Source organism: Centrocercus urophasianus, unplaced genomic scaffold (genome assembly GCF_019232065.1).
Source record: "Centrocercus urophasianus isolate 14NV4802_14NV808 unplaced genomic scaffold, USGS_Curo_1.0 seq_17, whole genome shotgun sequence".
Lineage (NCBI taxonomy): Eukaryota > Metazoa > Chordata > Aves > Galliformes > Phasianidae > Centrocercus > Centrocercus urophasianus.
In genome coordinates this window covers 79,821-104,876 of record NW_024884722.1, presented here as the reverse complement: position 1 = coordinate 104,876, position 25,056 = coordinate 79,821, and the positions used below count along the sequence as shown (strand labels likewise).

Here is a 25,056-nt window from a genome sequence, read left to right as displayed (position 1 = left end):
GGAGTCAGATGATGTTTAAGGTCTGTAGGCTTGTAAAGGGGGCAGCAACCATAGGGAGAGGGACACTCTGCTATTCTTCACTGAAATTCTATGCTCGAAAACCTTTTTTTTTGTGATTAACTCATTTCTGAGAAAGCAATCTCCAGTCCTTACTGTGGTTTGTGTGTGTGTACCTGAATCAGCTGTAAGCTATATCTACTTGAAGTATCAGAGCAAGTGAAGGATTTAGGTTATCTTGTAGATACCCAGGGCTCAGTTAACCTTAAGCCATTAAAATTGGTGCTGCTGTTATTAATACCTGAGCTAACGAGTATAGATATATGTGCAAATCCAGTTTTCTGTTAGGCTTCAGACCGTTGTGTTTTGTATGAATTGCTGAAGATGTTTGTAGGTTTTGAACTTCTTTTTAAACAGTTCTCAGAGATTTTTCCGAACAGGCTAAATTTATGTATTTTTTTGCTTCTGGATCATCTGACATCCTTATCAGAGTGGTTTAATTTTCTATATCTGTAAGAGAAGAATCTGGGAGTCTTGTCTTTGCACCCTACTGTTTCCATGTAATTTGATCTGCTGTTTTCTGAGGTCTGTAGGGAATAATCCACTCACAGAGAGTTCTCGGGATGAGAAGGGTCTGTTTAGTGCCATGCTTGGTATTAGTTTTATTTCAGCGACTTCAGATCTTTTTTTCCAAATTCCTGTGAGGACATGTTGCATATATCCTCTCAACCATTCTCCTCACCTACCTGCTGTGTTTTCACCTTCTCTCTAAATTCAATCTTTGTAATAGCTCTCTTCCAGAGGATACTGACTGACTGATGGGAATACAGCTAAATGTGAGCTTTGTGCTCTTAAGTGCCCAAAACAGAGGCACGTTCTTTTTCCTAAATTTATATTAAAGGACAGAAGGTAACAAAGTTCCTGTCGTGTCCCGATGCCTGAGGTTAATGTCAGAAGTCCAGTATACTTGATGCCTTGCTGAGGTTGACCTTCTGCACAGCTGTGTGTTCATGATCAAGATTGCTTGGGGACATATCCCTTGTGCGTTCCCATCTCTCCTGTCTGTGCACTGTCTGCAGCTGAGCATTATCCTCCTGTGGTCTCACTTCTGCTGTGCTGGGTCCTATGCTGTCAGACTTCTCAGTGCACTTAGCTACAGTAAAATGATGGAAGCTACTGACTGCATTGTTTGTTTGTTTTTACCTTGTACCTGTAGTCTTTGGGAATGATATCTAAACGTGGCAGATTTTGAAACAAAGTTAACTTAGATGGGCTTTCTTCTATATTAGTCAATCTGTTTGACTACTTCAGGGCAAGTCAGCCAAATCCAGGAAGGAAAGAGAAGTGGGTCGTGTTTATCACTGTTGCTCAGTAATGGCTTAAAGCTCAGCCAAAGATACAGCAATGAGCATTTGATTAAAAATTTCAAAGCCTTAGATAGCTTGCAGCTCTGGATGAAATCTGCTTTGCTTACTTTGTAGTGATTGGTCTGATTTTACCCCCGCAGATAAGCAGTTTGTATCCTGAATCAACAGCTTTTCTTTAAGCAAAGAAAACATGGCTTTGCTTATGTTTTCCTTTTATACGTTTTGTTGAATTGCTCTGTCAAGTTGTGAAATGTGACTAGGTTTTGTCTTTGAGTGGGAATGTTACAGACAAGTGACGTTTGCTTCAGTGCACGCATTGAGCATTTTCTTGCACTTCTTCCATAGTCTGAGGCACATGTTGTCTTCCCATGTGTGGGCAGCCCAGAGCATGGCTGGCCCAGGTGGGTGTCTCCAGCAGACCTTCTGTCTCTGTGGATCAGAACGTGGTCCCAGATGTCTCCAGTCCCTTGTGCTCCCACTGCTTCTCGACAGGCGAAGTCAGCATGTACTGCCTATGCTGATGGAACTGCCAGGTAAGACTCCTTACTGCAACACAGCCAGCTTTGTAACTGCAATGTAGACATAATCTCATTAACCATTGCATGTCTGACATCAAGCATTACAGAAATAAGAAGACTTATAAATGTAATCACTCTCTAAAATCACTTAAGATGAGGGCGAGGGTCTATCTGAATGTTGAGCTTTCAGCTGTGATGACACTTGGACAAGTTGTAATTTCTTTCTCATTGTTTCAGTAAATATAAATATGATGCTGAATGCAAAACTGAAGACTGAATTTTGACTTTAGTATGTTCAAATATTTGGTCTCAATCCAGGTTTATGGCAAATCCTATTTACTGTCTTCAGGGACTGCAAAATAGAAAAACGATTTTGATTTATCTCATAACAAACTTTTTTTCCCAATGGTAATTAAGGCTAAAGATTCTCATTGATGTAATCCCCATCAGGATGGTAGGACTGCTTGTATAATTCAGTTCTCTGAAAGAGGTTGTCAGATTAGGAAAAAAAAATACTCTTAGATGAGAACTATCACATGAGCAGTATTATTACTTTGAATTACCAAGTGAACATAATGGACAACAATTTGCACAGATCATCTGGTTGATATACAGTTTCTGGAGAAAAACAGTTGAGGCATTTTCTAGATCTTTATGACCGCACACATCACTTTCAAAGCAGATTTACTTTATTGCTTCTTAACAGCTATTTCTTCTATTGAAGTTTTAACAGATTCATCGTGTGAATGCAGATGGGTGAAAAACAGTCAAAAATCTGTGAAGAAAAACTTTCAGAGTGACATTCAGTCAGAACTGGTAGAACTATCATTGCCTTTTACTTCATTATTCTTACGCAGTACTGAAGGAACTGAGTTCAACCGTGCTTCGCAAAGCAGTCAGGACTTAAAGTCTTACCTGCTCATAGGAGGCTCCAAAACTGGAAAAGGTCATTAACAGGCGGTAAGTAAATGCAGCCTGCTTACAAGTTATCTCCTTTTCCTGTGCTCAATATGCACTTCTCTATTAGAATTAATTGCTTATTCTTCATTAATAGAACACATTTTATTTAGCTTGCACCTTTTTAAATAGTGTCAGTTAATGAAAATCCTGCAGTTATCCTGGTGCTTGTCCCAGAGCAGCACGCTGGAAAAGACTGCTTTTGTGATAATGACTTTTGCAGTGACTCTTGCTTGTTCAGACTTTATTTATAAGGCATCTTCCTACAGAAGGTTCTGCATCAGATTATAGGAATGTACTTCAACACGTCTATAATCTTACGGTCCTGCATTCTGTTTGCTCCTTTGGAGTTAGCACTGAGCCATTTCAGTGAAGCCAGGCAGCAGGAGGAGAGTACTTATCTAAATTTCCAAAGGTTTCACTGAACAGAGAACTCACACACAAGTTTCAACAGTCTAAAAGAAGAAAGGCTATTGGTATTGGCTACTATTGGTAATAGATAAATGAGATTGATCAAAGCAGTTCTGATTAAATACAACTATGAAGTCTGCCATTGAGTTTTGCAGGTGCTCTCCTTTACTTGTGTAACCTGATAATTAAAGTTTTTAGGTTTATAATGTGTAGTAATTCCTATTCATAAATTATAATTTCTGCTGAATTTCTGATTTAAAGTAAATGCTTGTGCATTGCCTTTAACTTCTGTTTGCATGTAAACCATAGACTGGAAAAGCCTGTATAGAAAGCAGAAAAAAAATGTGGCCTTACTGTGTTTTTAAAAATACTATAGTGTATGTATGTGCTGAGTTCTTATATTCTCATTAGAGATATGCAATTGGAATGGCATTATGAAATACAGCATACTGAAAAATTAATATAAAGACAAATAATGCCAAAAATCAAGCACAGACCTCTCTTGCTGCTGTTCTTTCATTGTTGCTTTTGTCGTGTTATTTTAACAACACCCAACAACTCTGAAGTGGTAGGACTGATTTATGTTGGAGGTGTTTAAAATTTTACTCTACTTTGAAAAGATCCCTTCAGCTTCTTATGGACCTTTTCCTTCCTTAGTGCCTCCCTCCCTCCAGCCCAAGGTGCATTCACTCTCCAAGCCACGGGAGAACCTGGCTTTTCCTTGCCAGCTCCTATTGGCTTATATGGCAGCTCTTCTACAGCAGTTGCAGTGAGCTGTGCCAGCCACCAGCTCCTGTAGGTGTGCAGCATTCCTACCCCTGGGGCAGCTCTCATGCCACACATGGAACTGCCTGGCAGGAAAGCTTGGCCATCCCAGTTTTCAAAGCAGTTTAAGAAAATCTGCTGTCCCAGCTGGGTATTAATGTTTATTAACAAAATTAGAAAAAAAAACAACCAGTGTACACAGTGTACAATTCAAGCTTTTCTCTCTACCTAACTTACCTCCTGGCTACACTCTTAGTTACAAACAGAAATGAAATGTATGTCTTTGCTGTGTCTGATAGTAGAATTTCTCTTAATTTCTAAATACCACAGAACTCTAATTTGAAGCTTCGTTGCTGGAGCCATGAGTTAGCCTGAGACATGAACGGGTTAGAATGCAGTTTCCCTTGCCAAGTTTACGGCTGCTATGGTAGTCCAGCGTTAATCTTTTCAGGGCAGTCCTCCTTCAGTCAGATAGGAGCTTCCCCCTCTGCTATACTCCCAGCAGTGCAAGATGTGGGGAAGATCACTCCATCCTCACTGCTGACAGCAAGAAAGTTTTGTTCTCACTGTGCTGGAGGTCAGGAAATGATCAGGCAAACATTTTGGTTTTTCCCACTGAATAGGAATGGTCTGATTTCAGCACTGCTAGTAACTGCTACAGAGGGAGGGAACCAGTATCAGTCATAGCTGGCTCTTATTACGAAGACACAGCATTGGCTGCAGCTGGAGAGAGGCAGGAGATTGCCAGCAGAGAAGGGCAGAAGGCACTTCAAGAGATTCCCTTGTGTATCCCTCTTCCCATATTGTTTCGTGGACCCTTACCAGAAAGCAGAAGCATGAAGAGTTTGCTTATATTTGTTTTCTGCTTTTAATTTTGAATGTTCTTTACAGATTAAAAACTTCATTATTATCCAATATTGTTTTCATTAGCGAGGAGGAAAAGATGGATGTATTTAGAGCACTTGGAAATGAGACGCTGTTGTCCAATTCCTCTGGTCCTGCTCGATGGGATCCCTTCCACCGTCCTTTGGACTCCATCCAGCCCTGGCACTTCAGGCTTGTGGCAGCAGTGATGTTCGTGGTGACCTCCCTGTCTCTTGCTGAGAACCTGGCTGTGATCCTGGTAACTTTTAAGTTCAAGCAGCTGAGACGACCTGTCAATTACGTTATAGTGAATTTATCTGTGGCTGATTTCCTGGTCTCACTGACTGGTGGCACCATTAGCTTTTTAGCCAATCTGAAAGGCTATTTCTATATGGGGCACTGGGCTTGTGTACTGGAAGGATTTGCTGTCACTTTTTTTGGTAAGCTTAATATTGTTTGTAGTTGTATCTTGTTTTCCTTCAGCTTCCTTCGATGCATTTCACTATCCTGCAGCTTCCTAAATCACTGACCTTGCATGCCTGTGAATGCACTGGATCTTTTCCAGTTATGTGTGTTCTGTGGAGGATCTCATATGAGTGAATAATGCGTATCACTGTTGCTGTCATATGTCACCTTTTACTGCTTCTGTACTGTTCTCTGAATATAGTTCATATAATGAGAAAAAAAAAATGCTAAAAGAATGGCAGTAGTTGCAGGGAAAACAATGTGATTTTAAAAAAACAGACACTTAATTGTTTAATTATTTTCCAGGTTTGTCTCTTGGTATGTGAGTATTTGGTTAAACGAGAGAGAGAACAAATGGCTGTTCTTAAACTATGGACAATATTATGTCACTAAAACATCTTATGTTAGCTGTCCTGCAACTGTTCTGAGGAGCCATGCTGTGACTGTGGCTGCCACCCCCCTTATTTGCTTTTCCTGTGATTCTTTCTCTTGGCTTTGTTTTCCAAGTATGCAAAACATATTGAAGTACTCTAAAAGGGAAAATAAATCATCACCAGGTAGTTCACTTTGTAAATATACCTCTACAGGGTAAACAGAAAATTAGTTTAAAGTGGAACATCTAATTACATCGACATGCAAGTTCATTCTTACCTCCCACAGGGCTTTTTGTGTTGCTGCCAGCTGACATTTCGGTGCTGTTTCAGAAGCTGTGTAGTAAAGCCATTCTTCTAACTCTGTCACTTCTCTGAGTCAAATGCATTGCTGATCCTCAGCTGAAAAGGAATTCCACTTTTGCTCTCAGGCTGATGAAGCTGCCCAGAAAAGTTTACTGTGGGAGACGATGGTACTATGATGGTTTGTGGCATGGAAGGCATGTCTTGTGGAGTAAGATCAGACTATTTCAAGATTTTGGTGATCACCCAGGTGATCCGTCCCAAATAAACTGATATTTTGATGTTGTGGGCAGCAGTCTGTTAGGTTAGAGCTTATGACAGTCTGAAACATGACATTTTTTGCAAAGATAATGTTTTGAAGATATACCTTCATTTGTTAGTTTGGAAGCTACACATAATGTGCAGTTCTTCAAAGTAAAGCCTAGTGGAAGAAGTAATTGTGAGCTAAGAAGTGCAGTTAGAAGCTTAGCTTTGTAGTCATTGTACTAACAAAATGGACAAGTATGAAAATCTTGTGCTCTTAATGAAATATTAAAGCAACACGCATGATTTGCCCATCTTTTGAAAACCTGTCTTGCTGAAAAATGTTCCTGATGTGGTAAGTAGTCAAACGTGGCCATGAGTTGCCCAGAGAAGTCGAACTGGAAAGTTGAAATGAAAAATGAAAAAGAACCTGACTGGATGTAGTCCTGGGCAGCCTGCTGCGTAGATCCTGCTCGAGCCGTGTCAGACTGGACTGGATGACCTCCAGAGATGCCTTCTGACCTAAATGATTCTGTGACTGCAGTGTGGGACGAGGTTTGCTTTTCAGTAAGCCTATTTGATTTTGATGCTGAGTTTTTTACTGCAGGCATTGTGGCTCTCTGGTCTCTTGCTCTTCTGGCTTTTGAGCGGTATGTCGTGATCTGCCGCCCACTGGGAAATATGCGCTTGAGAGGGAAGCATGCTGCCCAGGGAATTGCCTTTGTGTGGACCTTTTCCTTCGTTTGGACCATTCCACCAACCATGGGTTGGAGCAGCTACACCACCAGTAAGATTGGAACTACCTGTGAGCCTAATTGGTAAGGCCATCCTTGCAGAATGTGGCAGAGTTTAAACTTGTAGCTCATGACTTGTTAAGGGCACAGTTCCAAAGGAGAAGGTTAAGGATGATGGTCTTCTCTGCCAAAAAAGAGGTAGGCAAAGATAACAAGAAAAGTTTCCGGGGTTAAAAATATTTTCTCAAACATTTTCCTGAAAAGAGGAGCTTTCATCTCTAATGGAAGTAACTGTTCCATATATGGGATTTGTTTGTTTTTGTCAGGATTCAAAGAGAAAAAATAGATTTTTCAGAAGACTGGATGAAGCCCTGAGCAGTTTGTTTTAGCAGCATAGCTGACTGCTCTTTGAGCAGGGGGTTGGACTACACGTTTCTTCCCACCTAACTCACCCCATAGTTCTTTTGGTTCTGTGCCCATGATCTTACACAGTAAATCTTCCCTAGCCCAGAGGAAGGGAGATAGCCATGGGCTGTCTCTGTGATTTGACTAAAGCTGCATGTGGATATTTTGATCGAAAACAATTGATGAAATTACTAGTGACATCTCTGACCACTTTGAGAAAATAACCATGATATATACATGATGTGTTCTGTGTTTTATACAGGTATTCAGGAGCTTATAATGATCGTTCCTACATTATTGCATTCTTCACCACCTGTTTTATAGTGCCTTTATTGGTAATTTTGGTATCCTATGGGAAACTGCTGCAGAAGCTAACAAAGGTAAGAAGAAGAACTTTCAAGTTACGTTTTTGAAATGTGTATGTATGCAAGCACTTGGAATTTTCACATGTACATTACCATAAGGATCAGACATAAGCAGACCTGTTTCCAGGCAGCAAATGTACTCACTTATGTCTTGATAAAGAATTATTTTTGCACTCATTTTTATTTTTTAGTTTAAAAAATGAAAAGTAGATCCTGGAGGCTGTGCAAAGAGCAGCTTAAAATGAGGGCTGAGTGTTCCCAGTGTCCTGTGAGAGATATTGTGTGTTTTTGTAGATACCTTCACCCAAAAAAAGGGGGGAAAAAAACGAACGGAAGTTACGCATTTGTTTTTGTTAAGGATTTCTCTTTTTTTCAATTTAAAACTGAGAAAATCAAATAGTGCAATGTTGATAACAGCTGTTCAGAGTTCAGTTAAAAACAAACAGGCTGGGGGAAGAAAAAAAAAAAAAAAAAAAAAAAGACCAAACAGTAGTAAGGATCATCTGGTCCTTGATGTGATGCTGCAAGCACTTCTTTTTCTTGTGCTCTAAGTTACATCTTAGTCACTTAGTGCACTTTGCATCCAGGTCCATCGAGGGCAGGGCTGCAGACCCCTGAGGCTGCCTGGTGGAGCTGTGTGTTGCACCTGCCAGGGCTGCAGGCAGGTATTGGACTGCTCACCATACTCACCTGCCCAGGTGTTACACCAGCAGTGGGCTACATGTGACCCTGCTGAGCAAGACTTGTGACTGAAAATACCGCTGCAAATTACAGAAATGTATGTAGCACTACTAAAACACAGAAAAAGAAGCAGGAGAACAAATAAACTAGTTCAAATAGAAGCATGAAGACTGATGGAGGACTAAAATAAGCAGGAAAAAATCAAACTTCCCTCTTCCTCCTTTCCATCTTGCCTGGAGGATCAATGCAGTGCAGAACCAGTAGTAATTATTCTTTCAACAGTCTTTATACATCGTTTTTAAATGCACCTGTGTTCAGGACTCTCATTTAGTATTATTGACAGATAAGCAGCTGTTTTGTTTCTTTCCAGAGATGACAACACTTCTGCTGAAAAGGAGGCTGGGTTGCCCTCTACTTAGGTAGCGTGTTTATGAAGAAGTGCTATAGAAGTGCTATATGTTTTTTGGATTGGGAATATCTTATATTTGCTCAGCACCTAACAGCCTTCACTGATCCCTGACAACTTGTACATATGATCTCATCGTTATCGATTTCCACTGTATTCACTCTTTGAATGCCTTGTTTGTTTTCTGGAATTCTCTGTCTTTAAGGTGTCAGATACACAAGGCAGGTTGAGAACTGCCAGGAAACCTGAAAGACAAGTGACTAGAATGGTGGTTGTTATGATCATTGCTTTTCTGATCTGCTGGATGCCATATGCCACCTTTTCTATCCTAGCCACTTCATACCCTTCCATTGAACTGGATCCTCATCTGGCAGCAATTCCATCTTTCTTTTCCAAAACGGCTACTGTTTATAATCCAGTTATTTATGTCTTTATGAACAAACAGGTACTGTATGCTCTCAGAGTGTCTTTAAAGTTTATGTTTTTAGTATTTAGTATTGTTTTGTAATGAATAGTTTCTCTCCACCTTATCAGTTAACCAGTATTCCATATCCATAATTTAGATTTTTTTTTCATCACTACATGTCTACTTAATGCATAGAGTTTTGTGCTGTGTTTCAGTATTAAAATATGAATACTAGTAATCATTAATTTAGGTATTGGAAAACAAAATCAACTCTTAGTGAACATCAACTATTCTAGTTTTTTGTGAGAAGACTCTATTTCCAAGACTATCCCATTATGTTTCCATAGTTGTTTTGGAATGCAGTGCCAGCAAATTGCTTCTGAGGTTCATCAGGGGAAATGCTGCATCTATGGTTGTGTGTTCAGAGCAACTTGCATCATTGCTTGTTCCTGGGTGACGGGGTCTTCTCTGGAATGGGGTCAGAGAAATGGGTGCAGAGAAGTACTGACAAGGGATGAGCCAGAGGTAGCAAGTATGTTAGAACCTTGAACAGATATGTGCTGTGAATGTAGGAGGGCGTGGCATCAAGCAGAATACTGGGGTATAAAGGAAAAGAACTAGAATATCAAAGTGAAGGTTGAATGTGAAGTGATGAATGCATTTATTGATTTAGTCCTGCAGTGACAACTATTGGTTGTCCCACATCCTGTGGGCAGTACCCTGATCTCCCAGTGCATGGCAGATGTACGCTCGTCTTAACCTGCTCAAGGATATGAATGTGATGGAAACAAACCATCATTGAATATCTAGGTATTGGCATATGAATGCAACTTGTGAGCCTTCAGAAATGACCAATTCAATTCAATTAGATGTGGCTAGCAACAAGCATAAGAGGAAAATGATTTTTTAGACTGAAGCATTCTAGCAGTTTGTGTCTTTTCAAATTCTCAGTTCTCTGTGGTGCCACAGGTAAATGTATTTTGTGGAGCTATTTCTGTATATGACCAATGGACACAGACAATTTCCAAGACTTTTAGTGAAGACAGAAAAAAATAGGAAAATGATTTTAAATTCCTCATGTGTTTTGATTTTTCTTGTTTGTTGTTTCAACTTTCAGTTCAGGAAGTGCCTGATACAGATGTTCAGGTGTAGTGCCATAGAGTCTGCAGAGTCCAACATGAGCCCAACTTCAGAGAGAGCAACGCTCACCCCAGACAAAAGGGGCAGTCAATTGTCTACCATGGCAGTACGAAGCACCATTTCTTAGAGGAAAAATGGAGATGAACACAGAAATTGCATTTATTTTGCTCAGCTGACAGCTTCAGGAAACAAGATTTGTCTCTTGCAAAAGGTAGATATGATCATTAATGCAATACAGCAGTGTGTTTCCTCATTACCCCATCACTTCATACTAAAGATGTCATTGGGGCCATTGTGCTCTGTCTCATAGACACTAACTTTGAGATTCTGAGCTCCCAAGTGCATATAAGAGCTGCTTGGCTGTGCAGTTGCAGTTGAAGACCAACCAGAAAGTGAGTCCCTTTCTGTGTTTGTCTCAGCAATAATACTTGACCCCTGGTGTAAAACAATGGAAGCCCAGCATTATTGTGCTGACACATAATACAGCAAAGAAAAGAGTTTCATTGATGACTGTGCCTTAGTCAGCTGGGCAAAAATATGAAGTGATGCATGGCTTCAGTACGTTAATGGAAAATGAGTAATACTTAGCACATAGCTGACTCAAGCTCAACCACACAGAGATTCATGGAGACACAGGCTTGAGTGCCTTTTGATTTGTTCGGAAATTTTTACTAAAAAAGCAGAGGAAGCATGAGGTCTCTGCACTTATGTCTATCCCAGATGAGAACCTCATTCGGGCCACTAAATTTTCCAACACCGTGGATGAGCTATGCATACTTCCAAGGACTTTGTTATTAAGAGCCATTCATATTCTTTATGTCCTCTGTGCCAAGAAATCTGTACTAGTGGCAACTTTGAAATAAATCAACTAATGCCATCCTTTAGTGTGTGGGGGGGGTGACAATCTTGTACCTATTTGTCAATTCTCTTTATTAGAGAAATTTAGTTGCAAGGTATAGCAGAGTGTAATACTTACAGAGTATTCTTAAAATAACTAATTTGTTTAATTTTATTTACACGATGCTCTTTGTCTTAATGCCAGATTAGAAAAAACAGATAAAATTCGGATTATTTTCTTAGTAGAAAGGTTGTTCATGTTCCCTGATTTCATTTTAGAGGGGTTAGATCTAAGAATGGGAATTACTCTACAAATTACTTGAGCTGCATGTGTGAGAATTCATTGCAAGCCACCTGTGGTTCTGATACTCATCAAATTTCATTAGATAGTTGGCTTTTACAATATGATTTTAACCTCCGTAAACTTGAATTTTCACGGTGCTCAATATTAAACCCAAACTATAAACCTCATTATGAAAGCTACATCTTTGCACAATTCCTGTTCTTTACCACTAACTCCATGTTATCTACATCAGAAAAGTCAATACATGTATAAGGCTCTTAATTTTTTTTTAAAATATTCTAAGACAGGAGAGTTAAGACACTGAGTTATTATTTGTGTGCACACCTTTGTGTTCATTAGTTTGTTTTTAAAAAAAGAATCTTTGCATTTAAGACACACATTTTCTCTTTCAAGCATACTTTGACCTAGGTTAATCACACATCAATGGTATGAGACATATTAAATCATGAGGAACTGGCAGTAGTGTTAATATTTAATTAAAAGCAACAGAAGTATTTTATGTCCTGAGAATTTGAGGAAATGTATTTTTCTGTACATATGAAAGTAAAGCATCAAAACTTAAGTAACGAAAAAGAAAGGCACAACATGAAGATGCATGGAAAACCTAGGAAAATAATAAGTTAAAATTGTTTTTGCAATGTGATTATCATCTGTGATTCAGAATCTGGTGACACAACACAGCCAGCCCTGGCAGCACAGGTGGAAGCAATTCACCTGTGAGACCAGAAGGGGTGGATCCTGGCTCCACCTCTCCCTACTCTTATTTAAGGGCTGGCAGCCAGAAAGGAAGGGTCTCTATGGAGAGATTACCTCCTTTGGAGTGTTGGGTGAGCCCTGATCCTTGGAAAGGGGTAAATGTTTCCTCTGTCAGTTGGTTGTGACTGCTACCTTTCTTGGGTGATCCAAAATCAGTTGAAGGCAATTATATCTGTTGCTACTTATCATTTCATTATTATTTATCTTTATCATTCTAATACAAGTTACTCATCATGAAGTTGTATGGGTGAGTCTTTTAGAGTATTGCACCAAGGAGAATATGGGTTGTTTCTATAAGTTGTGATCAGCAGTTTGTAATCAAGGCAATATCTCCACTAACACACTCAGTACATAAATAGATAGTGTGAAGTTGGCTGTGGGTCACATTTCCATTGTGCACGGTGAAGTGGATAGTCTGACATGAGGCTTTGGATTACTGCACTCAAAACATCAAAAGGGAAGATATTCATAGAGCAACTTTAGGGCAATATTCACATTTCAGCCAGAGAGCAGGCAAACAACTTTGGCTAGTTGGTGAGGAAAAGAGAACTGCAGTACAAAGGGAAAAGAAAGGAACTGTGAAATTACATGAGACTGAACTAAAAAGTCATGACACTGAGCCCTTCCTCCTTTTGGCTCATCGTAAGTGCTAGAAAGAGAAGGCAAGGTTCTCTCCAGCTCATATAGAGGAGCCCTTAATATATATATATTATAACCACCTGGATCCCTCCAGTCAGAAACCCTGAACTACTATCATACAATTTTTACTTACAGTTTTAGCTTCTGTGAGAATATCTGTTCAAAGAAGGAATGAATATGGCTTCCCAGAGTACAGGAGACGGTCTTGCTGCGGATGATAACAGGTTGATGGGAGAAAAGAGGAGTAGCAGCCATGGAAAAATCTCAGGAGAGATGATCAGAAAAACAGTTTTGGATATAGAATGTTGAAAATAATTGTGAAACATGCAGAACAGAGGCTGGCTGAAACAAAGGGTTAGGAAATATGGAGATATATTAGAAATAAAAGCCAAGATTTGTATAGTCTTAATGTATGAACCCACAGGAGTGGAGGCTTATGTTATGCAGGATAAAGAGGACAGTGAAACAAGAGACATGCTTGTGTCCTGAGCAGACAGGTCAAGTACTGAATACTGAGGAAAAACAGCAGGGTATGATGGTAGGATGGAAAACATTAACAGTACCATGAAAGATAAGTGGAAAATACAATCTGGAACACTGAGTTTATAGATGTTACAGCACTTGCTGAGAAGCAGTTTGTCAGGATTAAAAAAGGGGTGAAAGTCTGACTGGGGAAAGTGGAATTTGAGGCGTAGAAGTAGGGCATGGTACATGAAGTGCCACTAATTTCCAGGAAGTGAAAGACATGAGATGGTGGCTGGAAGCGGTGGTATTCCCCAGCAGCTTTCTGAAGAGATCTAGTTTATCACTGTTAGGGGAAGTAAGTAGCAAAGCAGAAGAAATTGAAGCAAAGAAAACGTAGAAGAGAAATAGAAGCAAGCACTCATTCAGTTCATCATGAATTAAACGTTAAACATAGCTAAGCAAGATCTAAGTTATATGCAAGGGCTCATCATCTACAGCTGCATTCCTTGTGTGAAGCTCTATCTCATGTTCTGCATGTAACTCGTGGCCTAACTACCACTGCTAACATTTGATTGCACTCCTTTCACACCAGTTCCTCTAGAACTTTAATGGTTTACATTTACAGTTGTCTTATATCATCTTATCTCCATATTAGACAAGTGCTTTGACGTGCAGCAAGCATAGATGTAAAAATGTAGGCTGCAACAGAATGACATGAAAATTAGCTCTTCTAGGAAAACAGGAAATTAATATTAGAATCTAATTAATTCTTCTTTCATGTGGAGAATCAATTAGACTTAATAGGACCATGGAGGCATCACAGGTGTTTTCTTTCCATCAAATGAAGCCTACACCACTGAACAACCACTAATTAATCATTCTGATAAAGCACAGTATCAGCAGTTCTCACTGTCTGTAACTCCTTTTTTTTTTTTTTTTTTTTTTTTTTTCCTTTCCCCACTTCCCTGCAAGTATTTTCTATCAAGGGCAAGATTTTGTTTGGTTTATTATCGTGAAAATTACCGTAATTGTGGGAAAAAAGCATTTTCCTGAAGGAATTAGTTATTAACATCTGCACATATGAACAAATGTTTTTTGAAGATGCCTACCAGCATCTAGTTCCAGCACTAATATTCTGTATCTTAAACGTGATATTTTATCTACTGAAGGTTCCTATCTTCGATACAAGAAGGAACAACAGAAACTGTGGGAGTTTTTGTGTTAAAATATTCAGTATCATTTCAGGAGGACACTTATTTTTTTCCCGTTCTGTTAGAGTGCTTTTTAAAATGTGTCAACATCTTGACGTATAGCTTATACCCCAATGAAACAATATTAGCTTTGATAGAAAGCATTATAAAGTTTGTAGAAGTTTTTCAATGTAACAATAACAAAAAAAAAGAAACAGATTTACAATAAGAATGGGAGCATGAGATGGCGTTCTTTCAGTGTTGATTTTTGGGTTTTATTTTTAGTATAATAGTCATTAAGAGACACCGTATGTGTTAGGTACAGGGCATGAAGGTTTTACCATAAGCACTGTTTAAGTTACGCTGTGAATGCTGTTAATGATCTTAATGATTTCATGACTGGCATGTATGATTGCAGCTGAAAACAATATGCTCACATACTGTTTTGATAAACTGCTTCTTATGTCCTTGAATTTTCATTTTACCACCAAGAGAATGCCTAGAAATTACATCAGTTTCCTAGATGATGCTGTAAGAGATGTTTCTGTTTCTCAAAATTAGCCAGTACAACACTATACCATTCTTCTGCTTTGTGATCACTTATTAAATTTTAATTATGCAACCTAGACAAAGTAACTGTCCTTCCTGTAAGTCTTTAATGGTATTGAGGGATAACTACTTTTTGGTTTTAGTTAAAAGTATCAGCAATAATCCATTGATTTGTTTATAATGGAAATAGCACTTTTATTTTTTGGAACATAAATTACGGCTGTAATAAGAGCTACTATTTTGCACTGAAGTGGCTCCTTTGGGTTGTCTGTAACAAACGCACCAATGCTGGAGGTTGGCGAGCTGCTAGTTAGTGAATAAAGAATGGAAATTAGGAAAACAAACAAACAAACACCTATGCCCTTCCTGATTCTGGGAACCTACCTGTGGCAAAAAGGAATCTTATCTGTGTAGATCATGGCGTACTGTCCAGGTTTCGTCCATGGTGAGATCTGCCCTTCCAAGAGTACAGTAATCAACCCTTCATTGGTATGAGGTTGAACTTTCTGGTTTGCACATCAGGATCCACTGAGACCGTTAAACTCAATGTTTCCAATTTAATATTGGAGTGAGTTCTTACAAACATGACACCCAGTAGGTATCGTTAAAGGCCACGTGTATTAACGTCACTGTATGTGCTCAAGCTGGATAGTGGGCTGCTAGAGTGGGCTGCATGTATGGATGGCTACTGCCAAGGTCTGTACTTAAACTGCCCACATTCTGCTTCAATTCCGCTTGCTACAGTGTCTTCTGCAGTGGCTGCCCACAACTTTGCATTTATAGTTATGCCAGCACTTCAGTGTGAAAGAATGCTGTTCTTCTGCCCAAGTAATAAAAGTAAGCTGGCTGATTTTAATACAGAAAAAAAACCCACTTCTAAAACGAGAATTTCAAATGGGCACTTTACACTTCAGGATCAGTAACACTGTCAGCAGCATTTTCATGGACAAAACAGTGCAGTTCAGAAGAGGACTATCCATGCTGTTTTCCATAGCTCGAGTCTAAACATGGTTTGAAAAGTGTGTTTTAAAGCATCATCGCACCCCACTGCCAACTAGCAGGTTCAGTGAGCACCTACCAACTGAATGTGTTGGTGCTCTTCAAAGAAGTTGTCATAGCCTTGCTCTGACAAGACATAACATGAACTCTAGTCTGTAAATATACTACTGATGTTCAAAGATACAAATATCTTAACGTACAAATTTTATTTCCTCTAAAATCACATGCAACTGTGCAGAGCAGTGCTAGAGGAGGTACTGCTCAAAGTGAAAGGGCATGGAGCAGCTCAGGGATTCCTATAAATGACCAGCACTACAAAAGTTATCATAAGTAGGATCATTCAAGCATAGCTCTGTTGGTAGAGGAAATAGAAATTAACCACCTGTCTAGTTGCATCATATGATAATTAGGTTGATGCTTTTGCAAATATACTTGCCCTTTTTTCAAAAAAATGCATTTAATTACATCAGTTTCCACTTTCAAGTAACCAGACTTTGTCCATGCTCACAGTCTCTCTATTGTCAAAGGAGAAAAAGCATGAAGCAAGCAAATCAAGTTGGATGAATCCATTTCTCCCTGCTCCCAGGTCTAGTTGCACCATTAACTCCTGCTTTTAATTTTTTCCTTTCTTCTTTTCCATTTACTGTTTCTCCAGGCTCAGACCAAAACCTCCCCAAAATAAAAAACTTCTGATGTTCTCCTTCAGCTTGTTCTTACCTGAAAATCCATTACTCCTCACAAGGGAGATCTTTCCTCACCGCAAATACACTGTTAAAGGAAGGAAGGCTTTGACAGGATCCTTCAATGAGATGGGGAGACTTGTCCAAGTAGTTTCAACGCTCCCCTGTGCTTTGAGTCTCCATGATATTTCCTGTCATTATTCCAGCCTGACTGTTCCTACACAGTTCCTACACAGTTCCTACACAGATATTTGCAGTGCAGGCAAGTTTGTTCTCAGTCTAGCTAGAAGAATAAAATACACACTCATCAGCTAAAACCTTTTCTTCTTAATTTTGACCTCAGAAAAATGATTATCTGAGAAAACAGAACCACGAACATCAACATGAATTCTCATCTCAATTACTGAGAATTATAATCTGTAACTGATTAGTGAACATTCTTAGAAAATTTATAGTAATGTCCTTTATTGTAATGTTCTGTATTATAAATTGTACTATTTTTTTCTCTTTACTGCTTTTATATTAAAGCCTCTTCCTTCTTCTGTGTCACAAAGAGTTAAAATCTGTAAGAGAATTTAAGAGCGTTGTAGTCATTTGGCACATCAGTTTTAGCTCAGCTATTATCCAGCTGCATCAAGATATTAATGTAGTCATCTCTCTTTAGTCTCAATGAATTGCTATAAAAATGTCAAACAATTAGATTATATTGACCAGTGTAACCCTGTTTGATGGAGTACAGATGTAGGGCATGTCCCTTGAATCACACTGACAAAGAAATAGAAAAGCTTATAGAACTCCAGTGGAAGTTTATTTGAATATACTTACTATTTCAATTTCTAATGTCAGTGCTTATAATACCAAAAACCCAAAAATACTAAATGAGTATTTTCAAATGAAGTAAAAATAAATGTCATTTAGGACAAACGTAAGTGGCCTCTATTAGAGAAGAAAAAAAATAACTTTCAGAATCAGCACAGAGACCAGTACACTGGTGCAACCATAGACACTGTCCCATTGCATGGATGTGACTATAGCAAAGGAGCAAATGTAAGACTTCCCTTGTGGAAATAGTGTTATAAATTCTGTCTCTGGAACAAGAAATGCAACATATACATTTCTGTGGTGAAGACAACTGCTTCGTAAATACTTGATACAGATATCTGGCTACAAATGTCGCAGTAGCTGTTGTACATCGTATCTCTTTGGAAGGCAGCGAAATGCGGGAGTTGCCTTTTCCTGCATGAACTCTGTGGGTACCAGGTATGCGTGCCACATCGTTCAATGCACAGGAATGTAGAAATACAGGTGAAATTCCTCTTAACAATCCAGTGTCCACACAAACAACGTGAAACGAAGACATAAAGCTAAGCTGCTGTAACTGAAAAGCTGAAAACTGTTTCTGTCCTCTATATGAGAAGGATTTAGAATGTGCTGAAGCTGTTCACGTTTTGCTAGAACAGGCACTCTACAGGCATCTCCATGATTTACCTCCTCAGCTGAAGAGGTTCTCCAATCTATCCCTATAAATCCCTATCCTTGTACATCTGAGCTAGAGCCTAGTCTTGAGCAGCAATGCAGGAGAAAGCATGCATTTGTGCACAGAAGTGACATTAGACTATGCAATTAAAGTCTAATCATCGTAAGCAAAGGACTAATGACGATCAGATGAACAATGACACGAAAGGAACTCTAGTCACATCAGCAGTGCAAGGAGTCGAGCACCTAGCTGCACCTCAGGCTATAAAAGGAAGACAATGGGGGATGAGATTTTGGAAGCACTGTTGTGCTTAGATAGCTGTCTGCTTGGAAAAAATGGCAGTGTTTTCCAATTCAGCAACCGCATTCTAGAACAGTTTTTCCACTATTAAATACTGTCATGCTTATTCATATATGTAATTTAGCTGCTACTTGACTATCAATATCAACCAAATGGTTAAGACAGACATTTACACCCCTCAGCTGTAGCATACTTCATACTCATTCATCTCGCTCCTTAAGCTAATTCAAAAGTTTTAAGTGCAGATAAACTCTAAGAACTGAGTAGAACTGCACATATTTTTGGAAAGCAGTTATTTCCGTGAAACAGAGACTCTGAGTTAATTCTCTGTTATGTACTGCCAGGTGGTTAACAAGGACCAATTACACCACTACAGCAATCAGTTCCGGCTGCTTCAAGAACACTTGGAACTTCAGCAGACAACCTCAGTACTAGAATGAAGCTCAGTTTGTCTGTTCTGAACAGACTGTTTCCATAGCAAACTTTTTCCTCCCGCATTCTTTTTCTGTTCCAGTACATTGCTGATTACATCTTATCCTGTAATTCCCTGCTGTCCCGTTAAGCGTGCCTTGTAATTACAAGCTTGTTCTCCGTGCTACCCATAGAAGTTTTCAAAGTTAACACTTCTGGCTTAAAGTACCGAAGTGTTTTCCCTTACTGACTAATGATTGTGCTAATGCCTTCCTCGCACTAATTGATTATATGATCTCTGTCAGAAAACAAATTGTGAACTGTGATCTGCCTCTTAAAATTTTGGCACTGAACAGAAAATGGAGACAGAGAATAACAGCGTGGACACTGTCAATGTGAGCTGATTAATAAGTATCATCTGGTACCCACCCAGGTTATAAAACACTCCATATATATTACACATTCATAAGGGAGGCAGTACATTGTCTATGAAAATTACTAGCTCCACTTCTGAAAAAAAAAAACAAAAAAAAAAAAAGCTGTTTTTTGTTTTTCTGCGCCTCTCCCTGTAGTGTAGCTACCATTTACTTTCTTCATAGTTCACACCTTTGTGTAAAATTAAAGAAACAAAAATATACAACAGCGTATCTGATTCACAGTGCTCCTATGTAGCCTGGAAAAATGTCAACTCTTAAATTGTTGCAAAGAACGGTAAGCTCAAAACATAAGCCTGAATGACTCATTCTAATAATAAACTCATCTTGTGACAGTAACCTCACTTTCTTCAAAAATATTATCCATGAAAAAGGCTAGGTGGAAATACAGAACATTTTAGAAATATATTCAGACACACACTCAGAAAATCAATACAAATTCCTAATTAATGCAGCCCCATTGGAGATTTCTGGAAAAGCTGTTCATCTTTGTGGACATCTAGATTATTCTAACTCAAGTGGTAGATGTCAAGCATGAGAACATCAAGGGAAGTGACAGATCAAACATCTGGTTGTATGAAAGGACATGTTACCAGAGCTCAGTACTGACCTCACTTTTCATCCTCACAGTTTCATCCTTCAGTTTATTCCTCTTCTGCCATCATGTGTCAGGCTGAAGCACTTTTTGAAGTATAGGAGAAATAAATCACTAGTAATTCAGTAATAAATATCTTTCTATCATAGAATGGCCTGGGTTGCAAAGGAGCACAATGCTCATCCAGTTCCAACCCCCTGCTGTGTGCAGGTCACCAACCAGCAGCCCAGGCTGCCCAGAGCCACATCCAGCCTGGCCTTGAATGCCTGCAGGGATGGGGCATCCACAGCCTCCTTGGGCAACCTGTTCCAATGCCTCACCACTCTCTGGGTGAAAAACTTGCCCCTAATATCCAACCTAAACCTCCCCTGTCTCAGTTGAAAACCATTCCCTCTTGTCCTATCACCATCCACCCTTGTAAACAGCCACTGCCCCTCCTGTTTATACACTCCATTCAAATATTGGAAGGCCACAATGAGGTCTCCCTGGAGCCATCCCTATCCCAAGCTGAACAAGCCCAGTTCCCTCAAGCTTTCCTCATAGGAGAGGTGATCCAGCCATCTGATCATCTTAGTGGGCCATCCTATGGATTCATTCCAGGAGCTCTGCATCTTTCCTGTACTGGGGGCCCCAGATCTGATGGGACCTCACAAGAGTCAAATAAAGGGGGACAATCACCTCCCTCTCCCTGCTGGCCACCCCTTTTCTAAGGCAGCACAGATCACAGTTGCTCTTTTAAGCTGCAAGTGCATACTGCTGGCTCATGTTCAGCTTCTCATCCACCAGGATCCCCAAGTCCTTCTTCACAGGGCTGCTGTCAAGGGCTTCTTTGCACAGTCTGTATAAACACCTGGGATTGCCCCAACTCAAGGGCAGCATCTTTGATCACAACCCTTTGGCTTCAACCAGCCAATCTATTCTTAATCTAGTGAACGGTCCATCCCTCAAATCCATACCTCTCCAATTTAGAGGATGTAGTGAGGGACCATATTAAAGGCTTTGCTGAAGTCCAGATAGATGACATCTGTCACCATTCCACTGTCCACCAATGCCATCACTCCACTATTTCTCATGCTAATGGATGACGCCACCAAACCAAAAACCTAAGAGAAGTACAGTACAATCAATAGGTGTACAGAAGCGTACAATCAATAAGTGCAGACGTTAGGCTAAGTAGGATTATCACAGTGGAAAGATAATAAATGAAAAACGCTCACCAATGTTATAGGCTTGCAATAAACTGCAAGGAGCAATCTCCAGAAAGAGATCCTTCCTCAGTGGCAGTCAGCCCTTAAATGGGATGTAGAAGTGGACGCAGGTTCCACCTCTTCTGATCACACAGGTGAATTGCCTTCACCTTTGCCTCAGATGGTCAATCAGAGGTCCAGGCCATGATCAACAGTTCACATACAGGTACATCATATTTGAACATTTTCAGAAAGACAGACTAATCTATATAATTTCTAGTAATAACTTCACTTGCTAATGATGACACAAATATTAAGACTTAACAATTATTGAAGATCATTTTTCTTTTCATTTCTCATATCTTATTTGTTGGGTTTGTTATTAGGCGACTAACTGGGGATTCGGGCTGTCACAGTGCAGGCAGTTGGACTGTTTCACAATAAGCACATATGGGAGTTATTCAGCATTGTGGTAGGTGCTTGGAACATTATGTCCATTGGCCTTGAGAAAGAAATTAAGCGAGGAAGAAGGAGCTGAAGGATGAAGATTAGGAACAAGAAGATGGACACCACCTGGAGATGGCCACCATGGAACAACGTAACAATGAAGGGCCAATGGTAGGACTGGTGTTGGGCAGCCTGGACTGATACCCACCAATAAGGTTCTGACAAGTGGACTCTGGAGGTTATATAAGATACTGTTGAATTTCAATAAATGCCATTTTGCAGCATCCCCCATATTGGTGTCTGTGTTGCAATGGTCCTAGCGAGGAGAGATTGTGGGTAGAGCAAGGAGAGATCGCTAGCCCCTGCAGTGAGAGATCCTGAAATGGTGGCATGTCTGCGGCACTTATTGTTCTTGAAGACAAAGATTCTTACTTCTGAAAGAGATGCTTGCTTTGTTGGCTTCAGCTACATTTGAGCTTTGCTGACTTAGTGCATGATCCTCCCTATGGTGGGATAGTACATTCCATGGTAGATGTACTACAGAGATTACAATTAAAAAAATATATACATAATAATATCTTGCAAGGTTCAGATTCCAGGGTGTATATTTTATACACCATAAATATTAACACCTAACATGTTTTCTTAAAAATAGGATTAAGTCATATAAAGTTACTTCTCATGAGACAAGTTTTAGGCAATAAAGATTTTAAGCTGCACATTATTAAATTTGTTTCCTCTTCTTAAACTTAAATGAAAACTTTTGTGACTACTTCTTTGAAAACAGCATCTTCTAATTTCATAAAAGGCTACCTACATTCTGCTTCTGCTGACAGAAAGCTGTTGTGTCTAGCTTTTATGTGAAGGATAACCAAGATCTTCCACAGAAAGATAAATATTGGAGAGAACATAACATGCCTTAATTTTTAACTCAATCACATTAAAATGCAGATATGTTCACTTGTGTACTATCTGCAGACACTTCAGCTGAAAGCATGAATTAATAGCAGAAAGGCTTTTTTGAGAAGTTCTTATTGCTTTATATCCATTGAGTTGTTCTTTTATCCATGTAATGCTATATTGTGATGGAAAGTTCAGCAGTAATAATGGGGTGGCAGAGAGACTTTGATTGCAGTAAATGAGAATGACCTTAAATACAGCAGCTGTGAACACAGAAACAAAGGAAAAAGAACTGCTTACCTATGGTAGACCTCAGATAAGCACAGATCCACTGCAACCCTTAAATGAGATCTAGGAGGGGGTGGATCCTACCTTCACCCCTTCCTGTCACTCAGGTGCGTTGCTTATATCGGAGCTCTCCTGGCCCTGTCTTCCACCAGGTGCTCAGTCACCGTTTCAAACCGTGAAGCTTGAAGCATTTCTGCTACAGTCCACAACACACAAAAGTTACAGATTAATATTCTTGTAGGATGATTGGCTTTCCTCTGGCCTCCAGGTCAGACAGGGTGATACCTGGTAACTTCCACGTCAGACAGGGTGCCAAAGTAGCAGTCATACGGCTTAGGAGGTTGCAAAGTCGTTTAAGTACAGCTCAAACTCAGAGGATTGGATTTAACTATTCACAGGGAATAGTTGTTCTCTTGACTATTCACTATAACAATATTCTTTCAACTATTCACAGGAATATATTTTATCTTCTCTGATAACTGCTTCCCACACAGCCCTCAAACATTTGGTTTGGTAGGAGGGTATTGCGGAAGCAATGTACCTTCCACAGTAAGCGAAGATCAGGTTCGTGACCACCTGAGGAACCTGAACAACTGCAAGTATATGGATCCTGATGAGATGCATCACAGAGTCCTAAGGGAACTGGCTGGTGTAGTCACCAAGCCATTCTCAAGTCATGGTAATTGGGTAAAGTCTCTGGTCACTGGAAAAAAGGTAACATCACACCCATTTTTAAAAAGAGTAAATAAGATGACCCCGGGAACTACCAACCTGTCAGTCTCACCTCTGTGCTGGGGAAGACCATGGAGTAGATCCTCATGGAAGCTATGCTAAGGCACACAGAAGGCACGGAGGTGATACAGGAGAACCAGCATGGCTTCGCCAAGGGTAAATCCTGCTTGACCAAACTATGGCCTTTTATGGTGGTGTCTGTGCATCAGTGGACAAGGAAAGAGCCACCGATGTCATCTATCTGGACTTCATTAAGGCCTTTGACACGTTACCCCAGAACATCCTTCTCTCCAAATTGGAGAGAGATGGATTTGATGAGTGGACTATTTGATGGACAAAGACCTGGCTGCAGGATTGAGTCCAGGGAGTGGTGGTCAGTGACTCAAAGTCTGGATGGAGATGTGTGTGGAAACTGTTGAGTCACAGCCTGAAGCACTGATTGAGCACCTGGGAAAGGACCAGGTCAGCCCTGAGAGCACAGCTAAGGCAATTCAGCTGTGTGACCAGAAGGGGTGGAGTCTGGCTGCACCTCTCTTAGACCTCATTTAAGGGCTGACTGCTGCTGGCGAAGGTTTTTTTTTCTGGAGGTCTCTTTCTGGAGATACTTTCCCCTGCAAACTTGGAATCTTCTGATATAGGTAAGTAATCTTTCCTTCCTTTATTTTACTTTCCTATTGTGTTGTTCTTTTGTCATTATTATGATGTAATTGTCATTACTATGAAACGTTTTTCCTGTTGTGTTGATCTGATCCACTGTTACTAGATGGATGAGTGGTGTTCCTCAGAGGGTGGCTGGGGCCAATACCCTTTAATATCTTCATCAGTGGCGGTAGGGTCAAATACATTCTCAGAAAGTTGATGATACTGAGCTGCGGTATGCATTTGACACACCAGAGAGTTGGGATGCTATCCAGAAGGCCCCAGACAGGCTTGAGCAGTAGATACAGGTAGATCTCATAAGGTTCACCATGTCTAAGTATAAGATGTTGCAGCTGAGTTGAGGCAACCTTCATTACTAATACAAACTGGGAGATCAAAGGGTTAAGTGTAGCCTTGCCTGAAAAGACCTGGGGGTACTTACTGATGGAGGGCAAGCTGGACATGAGCCAGCGCTGTGCCCTCGCAGCCTTAAAGGCAGCTGTATCCTGGCCTGCATCAAAAGAAGTGTGGCCAGCAAGTCAAGGGAGGCCATCCCATCCCTATGTTCTGTATTGGTGTGGCTCACCTGGAGTGCTATGTCCAGATGAGGAGTCCTCAGAACAACCAAGATACAAACTGTAGGAGCATGTCTAGAGGAAGGCCACAAAAATGATCCCCGGAATCGAATGCTGCACTTAGGACAGGCTTTTTAGCCTGGGGAAGAGAAGGCTGTGAGGTGATCTGAGAACAGCCTATCGGTATCTAAAGGGGAGCTCCAGAGAAAGAAGGGGACAGTCTCTGTAGCAGGGTCTGTTGTGATCAAACAAGG

At 40.1% G+C, this 25,056-nt stretch overlaps 1 protein-coding gene across 11 annotated transcripts in view; it reads left to right on the top strand.

The window, feature by feature from the left end:
* LOC122159983 (opsin-VA-like) overlaps window positions 1-22,299 on the top strand; it is a 36,631-nt gene extending 14,332 nt beyond the window's left edge. For 8 of the 11 annotated variants that reach the window (XM_042818144.1, XM_042818149.1, XM_042818147.1 and 5 more), the window contains 7 exons: window positions 1,710-1,897; window positions 2,607-2,842; window positions 4,946-5,319; window positions 6,869-7,079; window positions 7,663-7,780; window positions 9,058-9,297; window positions 10,376-15,215. In XM_042818144.1, coding sequence (XP_042674078.1) covers window positions 4,959-5,319; window positions 6,869-7,079; window positions 7,663-7,780; window positions 9,058-9,297; window positions 10,376-10,525 — 1,080 coding nt within the window. In that variant the 5' untranslated portion in view covers window positions 1,710-1,897; window positions 2,607-2,842; window positions 4,946-4,958 and the 3' untranslated portion in view covers window positions 10,526-15,215. Of the gene's footprint in view, window positions 1-1,709; window positions 1,898-2,606; window positions 2,843-4,906; window positions 5,320-6,868; window positions 7,080-7,662; window positions 7,781-9,057; window positions 9,298-10,375; window positions 15,216-18,938; window positions 18,999-21,607 lie in introns of those variants that run through there. The other 3 variants (XR_006168720.1, XR_006168721.1, XM_042818153.1) reach the window with 3 other exon arrangements.
* Window positions 22,300-25,056: the final 2,757 nt, after the last annotated feature.